Source organism: Mixophyes fleayi, chromosome 11 (genome assembly GCF_038048845.1).
Source record: "Mixophyes fleayi isolate aMixFle1 chromosome 11, aMixFle1.hap1, whole genome shotgun sequence".
In the NCBI taxonomy this organism is placed as follows: domain Eukaryota; kingdom Metazoa; phylum Chordata; class Amphibia; order Anura; family Limnodynastidae; genus Mixophyes; species Mixophyes fleayi.
The window spans coordinates 25,050,281-25,062,559 of record NC_134412.1 but is presented as its reverse complement, the minus strand read 5'-3'; the positions used below and the strand labels follow the sequence as shown (position 1 = coordinate 25,062,559).

General features: G+C 42.1%; 1 protein-coding gene across 1 annotated transcript; it reads right to left on the bottom strand.

Annotated features, from left to right (window-relative positions):
- Positions 1 to 1,516: 1,516 nt before the first annotated feature.
- On the bottom strand, positions 1,517 to 8,148 carry LOC142107067 (ferritin heavy chain B-like). Its single transcript, XM_075190208.1, has 4 exons — positions 7,890 to 8,148; positions 3,808 to 3,954; positions 2,548 to 2,673; positions 1,517 to 1,860 (listed from the first exon to the last, which is right to left on the bottom strand). The coding sequence occupies exons 1-4, from the start codon at positions 7,989 to 7,991 to the stop codon at positions 1,705 to 1,707; spliced, it is 531 nt and encodes a 176-aa protein (XP_075046309.1). The 5' UTR covers positions 7,992 to 8,148; the 3' UTR covers positions 1,517 to 1,704.
- Between the last annotated feature and the right edge of the window lie 4,131 nt (positions 8,149 to 12,279).

The following is a 12,279-nucleotide window of genomic DNA, read 5'->3' as shown; positions in this document are numbered from 1 at the left end:
GAGTTTATTAGGTTTCCAATGGGAGCCATAACACTCTTTCAATCAGCCCATTGTGGAATTTGATCTGACCTATAATACTATGGGGCCTAGTCTTACAGCCCCTCTAAGAGCTGGTGGTAGGGATACAGTCTTCTAGCTGTTTGAATAGAGCTGGGTGAACCCGTACCTTTGAATACATTTACTGGAGAAATATCTGTCTAATGTTGTTATTTTATTTTTTCCTCTCGGCCAGGTGCAGGAAGCATAGACAAACCGATGTGGGGTTTCCTAGTGCCTGGAAGCCCCCCTCCAAGCCTGGGGCACTGTATAATTGAGGTGGCTGGACCCTGCCCCCGTTCACAAGGCTCTGCTTGAAAAGGGAGAGCTGCGTGCACCTAACAGTACTGCATGCAGCATTGCCCATGTATATTATGGGGATAGAAAGAGTTGGAGAGCAGCCAAGCACTGTCTAATATTATAGCCATGCCCCCATTCATGATGGTCACGCTCACTGGCGGTGTGGTGTGGTGTGGTGTGGAAACCCCCCTTTACAAATCCTGCGTTTGCCCCTGGGAAGGGACCAGAAGAGGCCTCAGACCAATCTAAGCAGTCAAAATGAAACTCCATGTCACAGTGCAACTTAAGCACAAGGATGGAGAGCTCTAAGACTGCTGTCAGCTTTTCACAGTGTTACATTCCTCCAAGTTCCAAGGTTATTATAGTTTCCAGATATAGTTAATTCTTGTCTTTCACACCTTCTTTACCGTTTGTCTTGACAGTTGTGTCATTATGTACCTTACATTGTTATGTGTTATATTACAGTAAACACCCAGCAGTAGTTCCAGGGATTGTGCTCAAGGGATTACAGCTCCCCCTCTCCCGTTCTCGTATCCCTTGTGTAGGGGTGGATTGTTCCTAGTAAGCTTCCTGAAAAATACATATACGATTGTGAGCGGCCTACACTGTGCAATGTTGGAAGGATCGTTGCCTAACCCACAAGCTGGTGCTAGGTGGTAATTTTCTTTCCCTAAAGCAAAGCAAGTTTACAGGTCATAGATCCATGCAAACCTGTATATTTCCATGTGTTACATGATACCATATTAAATAGGAACTGTGGAGTATTAGAATTGTAAAGTACTTGTCATGCTCTTGCACAATTTTAGTACATTGGTTGTTAACGCCAAATACTCATGTGCCCAGAAGATGGTTAATATCAGACATGCAAATAGGATAAGGCTGTAAATGTATGCTTAGTTAAATGCCAACTGTGAACAGATATGTAGGAGACGGGGGATTATTTATCAACAATCATGGTTTTTTTGGCCATTTTATCCCAAGGGAAATAATACGGCAACTTTATTAATGGTAAAAATATTGGGCGACTTAAAAATTAAGTGATCCTTAATAGATAATGCCCAGGACTGTTAGTTAGGCTTGCTTTGAAAATGAAGATATTGAACAGTTATGCAGCCATATTTTCTGGCTGTTCCTGCATCAGACCCATGAGCTGCAACAATAAGGATGGAGACGTCACATGAAGAAATAAGATTTATTGGAAGCTTGCTGACAAGCACAGTCACTGCTGCATTAAGATCACACAAGGATAAATACGCAATACCCCTAAGGAATAGCCCCTAGGGTTAAGTGAGAATCATTTATCCCACACAGGTAGAGGTAATTATAGATGCAGAGTAGACTGGTTGTATCCTCTCAGAAGGAGACCTCTTAGCTGCTCTCTCCCAAGGTGTGCTTGTCAAACAGGTACTCGCCCATGCCGTTCTGGGGCACCCCAAGGCGCTTCAGGTTGGTGATATAGTCTCCAAGCTCCTTAATAGCCTTCACCTGTTCTTCCAAAAACTCGGACTCCAATAAGTGACATGGCTATAAAACACAAGGATCAATTAAATAAATAATAAAAGAAAAAAACACAGATTATACATTACCGACCCCAATGGAGGTGGCAGTTTGAAAAATGCAACTTTTGCAATAATGGAAGTCAAGAAGCAAAAGCAATCCTAGAATTGTTATTTCTCAAAATTAAATAAAGTTGTGAAATACAACAGTGGTGAATGGTGGCTTAGTGGTTAGCACTTCTGCCTCACAGCACTGGGGTCATGAGTTCAATTCCCGACCATGGCCTTATCTGTGTGGAGTTTGTATGTTCTCCCCGTGTCTGCGTGGGTTTCCTCCGGGTGCTCCAGTTTCCTTCCACACTCCAAAAACCAACTGGTAGGTTAATTGGCTGTTAACAAATTGACCCTAGTCTATCTGTGTGTGTGTGTGTGTATGTTAGGGAATTTAGACTGTAAGCTCCAATGGAGCAGGGACTGATGTGAGTGCGTTCTCTATACAGCGCTGCGGAATTAGTGGCGCTATATAAATAAATGGTGATGATGATGATGTCTATGCACAGGAACTGGTTGAAGATTATGTGTTACCGTTTCAGGCAGGAAGGTAAACAGAAGAAAATAAATCTCTAACTGTACAATATAGCAGCTGCTATAAAGTCTGTGTAGGCCAGCTACTAGTATTTATACATGGTATGCAACTCAGTTTTTGGTCACTTACATGAGGGTCAACCTTGTCAGAGGCCACCTTGTGCAGATCCAGAAGGGCCTGGTTCACAGTCTTCTCCAGCTGCAGAGCAGCCTGCATGGCCTCCAGAGTGTTAGCCCACTCGTCACGTTCTGGTTTCTAAGAGAAAGATCAGGATGGTTTAGAATTGAGCATTTATCAGGATGGCTGCATAATGTAGAATTAAGATACCGGGAGAAGCCCATCTGTAATACGTACATTAAGCACTTGAGATTCAGCAGTGGATCATTGTTTTAGTGTGTAGAAAATAGTTCCTATATCGAGTGTATTACTAGATTACATCAGGGGCATCCAATTGGTGGCAAAAAAAACAATGTTTTGTTTTGGCCCCAGCTTTATTGACAACCAACACATAACTTACAATATACTGTGATATAGACAGTCATGAAGACCATGGACAGAACATTAGATGAATAGGAAATACTGGGACCATTTGTGGCTTCTGGTATTGTGAAGGACTGATCATACTCTTATGACACATCCCACCGTGATGATGACATGGCAGATGGATGGGGAGAGGGGGGTGAGTGGTCAGTCACAAAGGAGGGAGGACTTCCTACAGTGGCAACTGCAGAACACATCTGCCAATCAGGAGCTTAGAGAATAAGGTTTGGGAGATAATGTGAGAGAACACGGTTTACTTTGTGGGTTGTACTTCGTAATGATGAGAATTATAATGGAATCTGGGATACATACTGAACATGCTTAAGATATATGTAAAAAGGTGAAGAATTCAGAGTAAAGGAAAATTGATGACATTTTGTGCTATTGCTTTATTTTATATGTAAGATTGATATGTTAATAAGAATGTATAGAACATCTCAAATGAAGATATATCTGTATCTAATATTTCTCCATATCATTGTCCCTATGATGTGTTATGTGTAACTAAGTATATATGGTTATGTGTCCGTATTGTTTGAATGTATAGAATATGTGTGCAAGTGGCTAAAAGGAAATTATGTGAGTTAAATCCTACATCTACATCTGCAGTGTGATATATAGTGATACATATATTAAAGAGTTAATTTAGAGCAGAAAAGCAACCTTATTTCTTGGATAAACTGGAAACTACCTTTGCAAGTGCTTAATTAATTAGATTAGTTATTAAATGCTTATTAGCGTATTTGCCTCTCTATTAGATTCTCAGTGCTATTAGCAAGTCCTTTTACAAGCATTTAATGTTGAATCTCGGAACCCAGATGTCAGGGTTAGAACCCAGACTGCTCTCACCTTGATGTCCTGCAGCACAATGCGACCCCCACGTTGATTCTGGTATTTCATGAACTTCTCAGCATGTTCTCTCTCCTCGTGGCTCTGCTCCTTGAAGTACTTGGCTACATGATGAAGGGCCACATCGTCACGGTCAAAGTAGAAAGACTGAAGTTAAGGAGAAGATTGAGTTGTAATATGCAACGTTCGTATGTAGAAGCCAATAGGTAAAAATAAACAATATATAATACAGATAATATTTCACCTTACAGATCAGGAACTGCATTTCATAAGTTGTGTTTTTGCTTAACCAATGTTCCCATTTAGTGTTTGGCTACAGCTGGCCAAGATCTGGAGGTCTCACTGTACAATTAAGTTTTCATTTTGCAAAACCTGAGACTGCATAAGTCATGTACAGAGTGGAGGAAGCTATTCTGTGGGGCGATCCTGTATTCAGCTGATCAATTCCTTGGTTACATCACCAAGTGCCTGATATGTGTATTGATGCAGCCTCCAATATAGCTGCCTTCTGTGTGTAGACACATGTCACACCAACACTGCTACACTGTGGCCATACCTTTCATTTAGAAATATTTTTCCACAAGGAAGAGCAGATACTTTGGTAATCCTAAATGAAACTTGTCACATTATGGGGGTGAGACTTTCCTTGTGTAAGCAGTTTGTGAAAAACACGTTCTCTCCGCCCAGAGACTAAAGAGACAAGATAATAAATATGTACAATACTATAATTAAGCCCAGGATTCTTAGGTTATAATTCTTTATCATTACACTCAACATTTCAGTTTCTTTTTATGTTTTATGTATCAGGGAATAACATACTTAATTTCTATAAGACCTGAAATGACCAAATCTAGGTGTCAGTACCTAAATTGACCTATTTTGACTCTTAGAACCTAAAAATACTTAATTCTGTTACTTAAGTTGAAACTAGTTAAATTTACTGTGGAAATGTGTGGAAAAGAAGGCAGGCAGTTCTAGCTTCGCCTTGTGCGATTTGATTTCTGATTTGCGTCTACAGTCCACCAAGGTAACGCTGTCACATATGTATATGTCATACTTGCCTACTCTCCCGGAAATTCCCAGGAGAACAGGCATTCTCCTGGATGTGATGGGGGTGGATCTTGATGACTCAATTTGGTGTCATCAAGCTCCACCCCCTGCTTTGAAATGCCATGAATTTTAGCATTGCTTAGCAGCGGCCGGGGCTATGGTGACGCTAAAGCTTCGCCACGCTACCTCCTATCCCCTGTTACATGACTTCTGCTCTAGGATCTCCCGGAGCAGTGATTTAAAAAGTTGTCAAGTATCATCATCATCATCATTTATTTATATAGCGCCACTGATTCCGCAGCGCTGTACAGAGAACTCACTCACATCAGTCCCTGCCCCATTGGAGCTTACAGTCTAAATTCCTTAACATACACACACACACACACACACACACACCTACAGAGAGAGACTAGAGTCAAGTATGGCATATTTATGGTGTATGCGTTTGAAGGCTTTCCACTCTCACATGCTCCATGTCACAAGTCTATGGCAAGGACTCCACCTGGTCATTGAAGCAATTCAGGAGCAGCATTCTGTAGTCAACAAGATCATTTCTTCCGTGAACAAGATCTTTCTGAAAGCACCGAGTCGAATCATTATATTCAGGGAGAAGCTTCTATTGATATCATTCCCTCCGCAACCTGTAGTGTCACGGTGGGAGATCTTGCACTCAGCTGCCATGTATTATGCAGAAAACTATGAGAGCATCTTGGAGGTCATTGATGCACTAGATGAACGTGAATCTATCGCTACTGTGGTTGCAAAGAGAGCATTACACTCAGTGCCATCTGAATTGAGCTACATAAAGGCTAACTTTTCCCACCTAGAATGTGCAATCAAGAAGCTGGAAGAAACAACTCTCACAATGACAGAAGCGCTTCAGGTCACGCAGGAAGTGAGGAACAAAGTGTCTCCTGGACTAGTTGGGGCACCCATAGGTCAGAAATTGGAGGCTGTGTTGGAACGCAATCTTGGTTTCAAGAAGATTGAAAAAGTGGGTCTTGTTCTCTGTGGTGAGAGAGTTCAAGACACTCTGCCTTGGAATCCTATGGAAATAGCAGCTATGAAATTCCCACCCCTTACCTCATGTGACGCAGAGTGCAGTTTTAGTGCACTCAAGCCAATTTTAGAGACAGAAGAGGTTTTACTCCTGAAAACCTGTTAAAGTATTTGATTGTTCATGTTAGGAGTAAGAATGTTCTAACTTAGGAATTTCAAATGAGTAGTTTCCATATACGGAGCAGGACCTCACACATAATGGTGTATTGTATTTAATTGTCACGATAGGAGTTTCAAATGAGTAGTTTTCATATGTAATTCATATATAATAAAGGCACAGTGTTCTAAACATAGTGATATGTTGCGTCCTTTTGTTTTATTTTCATACAACCTATAAATTCCTAAATTAAAATATTTAAAATCTATAATCCTAACACATGGATTGACAACCTAATTTTAGTTTTTTAGATACTAAAAAAAAAATGCAGGATGTGTATGGAGAACTAGTCCCTTGCAAGGTGCAGATACTGACCGGGAGGGTGGGGGAGGGAGCACAATGGAGAGGATTGTTTGTAGCGTTCTTTATCGAATGATATAACTGTTACTGTAGCATTTTAAGTCATAAGGAATATATTATTTATACAAATAACTGATGTGGGGCTAACTTTGGACGCAGACAAAATGGATGTAGATAAATCAGCTATTAAAAACGCATCAGATGTCTAATTTATGTCAATGTAATGCCAGCCACTGACACCCAGAGGCTGTGCATACACAGAGTACAGTGTCAGAGCCAGGGTCTGTGTGTACACAGAGTACAGTGTCAGAGCCAGTAGTTGTGCGTACACAGAGTACAGTGTCAGAGCCAGGGGCTGTGTGTACACAGAGTACAGTGTCAGAGCCAGTAGTTGTGCGTACACAGAGTACAGTGTCAGAGCCAGGGGCTGTGTGTACACAGAGTACAGTGTCAGAGCCAGTAGTTGTGCGTACACAGAGTACAGTGTAGGAGCCAGGGGCTGTGTGTACACAGAGTGCAGTGTCAGAGCCAGGGGCTGTGCGTACACAGAGTCAGCAGAGACTGTGCATACACAGAGTACAGTGTCAGAGCCAGAGGCTGTGTGTACACAGAGTACAGTGTCAGAGCCAGAGGCTGTGCGTACACAGAGTACAGTGTCAGAGCCAGAGGCTTCCCTGCAGAGGAGGGGTGAGCTGCAGTTGAGACTTACGCAGCGTGTGTCAGAACTGCAATGGGGAAGCTGCCTGCCTGTTAGCATCCATGTCAATCATCCTTGCAGTGAAGTGTGGAGTACTGGAGTGTACTATGTTATATAACATCTAGATAACATTAAGAACTGTGCAGGAGGAGTAATAATATATTTGCAACCACATTAATATTGCTCATTAAGAACTGTGCTGGAGGAGTAAGGAGATGTATATATTACTGTATTGCTGCAACCATTATGATTATCATGCTGGAGGAAGAGGAGTGTAAATAAAGAGTTCAGTTTGTGATAGAGATGGTCTGATGCCCAAATTATTGTGACTTTATTGCACTGTACCACAAAGTGCCATCACCTGTGCCCCACTAATTACAAGGAAACACCTGCATGTGCAGGGACCCCCTGGTCATTTACACCCATGCCCATCAGCTAGTCAGGGCTTGAGAAGGAGGTGCACTGTGTACCCTTTCACCCCACACTACACACAGTGACAAGGGGTTACATAAAAATAAAGCTATACAAAAAACACCCAGTATTCAACTTATGTTCAAAATAAACTAATTTGCACCTCTTGTGTTGCAACAAGGTTTGTCCAGAAGAAAATTTACTCATTTATTTGTCTTACTTTCCTTAATGAATCAGGCCTCCTATATATTTCCATCTGCTATGGAACTACAAGACTATGCTGAGACTTATAGTTCCATAACAGCTGGAAAGCCACATATAAGAAACAACCTGAGAGAAAAACAAAAATAGGAAAGAGGTGGTTCTAAAAGCCATTAAGGTGTTCCTAGGTCTGTAGGAGATACTCACCATGGAGAGGTAGGTGTAGGACGCATACAGCTCCAGGTTCACCATACGGTTGATGGCAGCTTCGCAGTCGCGGTGGAAGTTCTGGCGCACCTGGGACTCCATTGCGGTGTTTGGTGGTTTTTGTTGGCGCAAAAGTCACAAAAAAAGGTAGTAATTCAGTAAAGATAGTTTCTTTAAAGAGATCGGAGGACCCTGAGCGTGTTCCGTTCAATCACTGTTGAAGCAAGAACTCTACTCAGAGCTAGAGATGGTTTGATCACAGAACAGAAGAGCTCACTATTTATAGCCAGCCCAGGAATCTGGGGAATGACATCACCTTCCTGCACTGACATCATCCATCAGTAACCAATACAATCTGGGCATGCTGCAACCAACCAATGAGGGAGGGGCAGCTTTCCTGTTTTATCCAACACAGTGTTGTTCAGTGTGGGTAGGGCTGAATCACTGGTAGAAATTTTATATTTTGTACACAGTGACAGATTGTACACATGAATATTTGCACACTTCTGGTGTAGTTGCAATGTAATCAACATCAGATGCATATTTTGTGCTGTGTCTCTGTTCACTTATGTCGTTTTAGGCAAGTTACCAAGAAATATAAGATAGTATTTAGTAAAAATATAACTGTCACATCTTATTGACATTGCTATACAATGTATATCATGAATTACTATATCAGGGGTATACACCTCAGTATGATTATTAACTCTATATTCAAAATAAAAAAGATCAAATCCCCTTCCAGATTGCTCCTGTGTTAATATTTTAATATATTTTTTAATAAAGATTTGACTATGAAAAATGTGTCCCTATATCTGACCAACTGCAAATATCACTTATTTTATGTGTGCTGCTGTTACACTGCACAGTACCACTTCTCTTCTCCTAGACAGATTATGTAGTTATAAGCAGTTATTCTTGTACAGTATGCATACATTATTGCACAGTACCACTTCTTTCGTTCTGTGTGCAATTTCCAGGAAGCCGTCTTGTACTATATAAAGTTTATATTACTGATATTGAAGGGACGTGTGTAAAAAACAGTTCTCCCCAAGAATTGGAAGCGAGGACTCTGTTTCACTGCTAATACTGATCCACCACACCTATTTAGGTGGGACTGTATCTTTTGTGGATCCATTCTTCTGCCCCTCTTTTCGTTATTGTTGTCTCCCATTTTAAATCTGTTATATAGACTTTTATGGGAACATAACTATACCCCACCCGTTCCTTACCCATAACCCAGTTGGCATCAATTTAAGAACATATCCCATAACCCTGCGGGCACAACAGTATCACTGCAATAATAGCAAACACATTTTTACAATGGGTGACATAAGGGCCTATTTATGAAACTAAATAGTGTGTTCAATTCCCGAAAACTGTCATTTTCGGGGATTAACTGCAAAATTCTTAATTACTATCACTGCATCGCAGCAGATATCATAGATATCTGCTGCTTTGTATAGCTCTTCGTTTTACTGAGCACTCCCCATAACAGTGTATAGGAAGTGCTCAGTAACGCTATTTACTAAAGTTTGATAAAAAAAAATTATTGCTCTTTTAGCATGTTAATGTACTCAAGCTGGCGTACATTAACATAATTGAAAAACTTCACTGAAGACAGCTCTGCTCCGAAGAGCAGAGCTACACAGCGCATGTGTGGAGGGATCATGGGATCCCTCCCTGTCACATGCTAATTTGTCTTTCTTTGTTTTACAATATGCTGCTCTGTGCGCATGCGCGAGTTTTGCGGTCGGTGCACGCGCAAAACGATTACAAAGAAGCCGAAGAAAATCACTGAAGGACCGTAAGAGAAAACAAAGTGTTAGGTAAGTAATACACTTCACAGGAACAGCCGTTTTTTGGAACACGCACATTCACTCACATCTCTCTATCATGCACCTACTCAATTTCCACTCTCCCCTATTTACTATCACCACGCTTCTCTTCAAACTCCTCTTCGTTCTCCATCATTCTATTTCTCCCTCCTCTATTATGATTCTCTCCTCACTAGTCTGTACACATGAACTGTTTTGTCTCTTGCAATCACCTTTTTATCCACCTTGTACTTGCAATCCCACCAAACTTTTCCACATATCTCCACTACCCCCATATCTGCACTATGGAACGCCAGATCTGTTTGTAACAAACTTATATCCATCCATGATCTATTAATTTCTAAATCCCTCAACCTCCTTGCCATTACAGAAACTTGGCTCACCTCCTCTGACATTACATCCCCTGCAGCTCTCTCCTATGAGGAACTCTCCCTCAGCCACACTCGAAGACCCAGAAGCAGACAAGGTGGTAGAGTAGGCATTGTACTTTCTCCAAGCTGCACCTTCCAAGTCATACCCTCTGAACCCTCACTCTCATTCTCTTCCTTTGAAGTCCACACTATCCATCTATTTCATCTTTACCTTCGTGTTGCTGTCATTTATCCCCCCCCCCCAGGTCCAGTTTCCCAATTTCTTGTCAACTTTACAGCCTGTCTAAGTTCAACATTCCCATTGATAGTCCCACTGCCTCTTCTGCCACTAAACTTTTTCCACTTGCTTCCTCCTTTGATCTCCCTCAGTGGAACTCATCTCCCACCCACTGTGATGGACACTCCCTTGACCTTGTCTTCTCCTGCTCCATCTCTAGTTTCACCAAGTTAGCCTTCCCACTCTCCGACCACAATCTCCTTTCCTTCAGCCTCACCTTAACTCATGCCCTCCCCCTGCACCCAAATACACACATATACAACAAAACCTAAGTGTGTCTGCTGCTTTTGATACAGTTCATCACCCTTTTCTCCTACACACCCTTCATTGCCTTCATGACACAGTTATTTCCTGGTTCACTTTTTACCTATCGAACTGCTCATTTAGTGATTCTACCTCTGGCACATCCTCCCCTTCACTTCCACTATCTGTTGGGGTCCCACAAGGATCTGTTCTTGGCCCTTTACTTTTTTAATTGTACACCTCTTCTCTTGGGACACTAATTCACTTATTTGGCCTTCAGTACCACCTCTACGCTGATGACACCCAAATCTATATCTCTTCTCCTGAACTCTCCTCTTCTGTACTATCTTGCGTAACCAACTGTCTTTCAGCTATCACCACATGGATGTCCCAAAGCTACCTAAAGCTCAACATATCAAAAACAGAGCTTATTATCTTCCCTACTGCCAGAATCACTACCTCCCCTTAAATCTCCCACACTGTTAATAACACCACAATGTCCCCATTGCCTTGGTGTCACATCCAGAGTTTTTCCCTGTCCTGTTGATTTCACCTTTAAAACATCACCAGAATACGCCCTTTTCTTACTCAACATGCTACCAAAACTCTTATCCATTCTCTCATCGTCTCCCGTCTTGACTACTGCAACCTCCTGCTATCTGGCATTCTGGAAACCCATATATCCACACTTCAATCCATCCTAAATGCTGCTGCAAGACTGATCTTCTTCTCTCCCCGCTCCACATCTGCCGCACCACTTTGCAATCCTTACACTGGCTCCCTGTGTCCTCCAGAATCCAATTCAAGTTACTCACCCTTACCTACAAAGCCCTCAACATCTCCAGCCCTTCATACATCTCAAAACTCATATCAAAATACTCTCCTGCCCTCTAACTCTGACCTGCGTCTTGTCTCATCTCTGGTAACCACCTCTCACTTGCGCTTCCAACCAAGACTTCTCCTGTGCTGCTCCCCACTTATGGAATTCCTTACCACACCCACTCAGGCTTTCCCACAGCCTTCAAATCTTTAGATGTTCTCTAAAACCCATCTCATTTTCAAAGCTTACCTTATCTTATATTAGCAGTTGGGGGCCATCCTTTTATCTCTTTATTGCTACTTGTGATTGGTCCACCCGCTCGCACCCTCCCAGAACCTGTATTTTGGCTGGGGTGATAAGAGGATCAGAGGATCAGAGGAGACTGTCTCTGGAAATAATGTGACAGTTTGCAACTATGTTTGCACCATCACTTATAGATCAAGAAGGCAAGTTTCTCAAAATAGCTCGTTGTCACTCACCGGACTGTGAGTGCTTCTTCCCATGTATTTAGGAACCGTGGCCGTCCTCCATCCTGAGGGTCTGCGCATGCGCAGCCCTTTCAAACCCTTCAGTACCTGTTCCTTTAACTTAATTGGCAGATCAGGCAACACTCCCTATATTAAGCACCTGTGGTCAATACCACGTTGCCTGATCTTGGAGTCTCATTCCCCATGAGCCTCTGAAGGTGTTTCCTCGTGTATTCAGCGCTGCTGATTCCTGTGGTTTCCAGACCACTTCTACTCCTGTGGTTTCCAGACCACTTCTACTCCTGTGGTTTCCAAACCACTTCAACCCTCCTGTGTATCATCGTGACTGTTAGCTGATTCCTATCCGCTGCCTC

Coding starts and splice junctions, on each gene's coding strand:
- LOC142107067 (XM_075190208.1), bottom strand. CDS start 7,991: ATGGAGTCCCAGGTGCGCCAGAACTTCCACCGCGACTGCGAAGCTGCC. Junction 3,955..7,889: donor CCTACACCTACCTCTCCATG/GTGAGTATCTCC, acceptor CCTTAACTTCAG/TCTTTCTACTTTGACCGTGA. Junction 1,861..2,547: donor CTGACAAGGTTGACCCTCAT/GTAAGTGACCAA, acceptor TGTGTTTTATAG/CCATGTCACTTATTGGAGTC.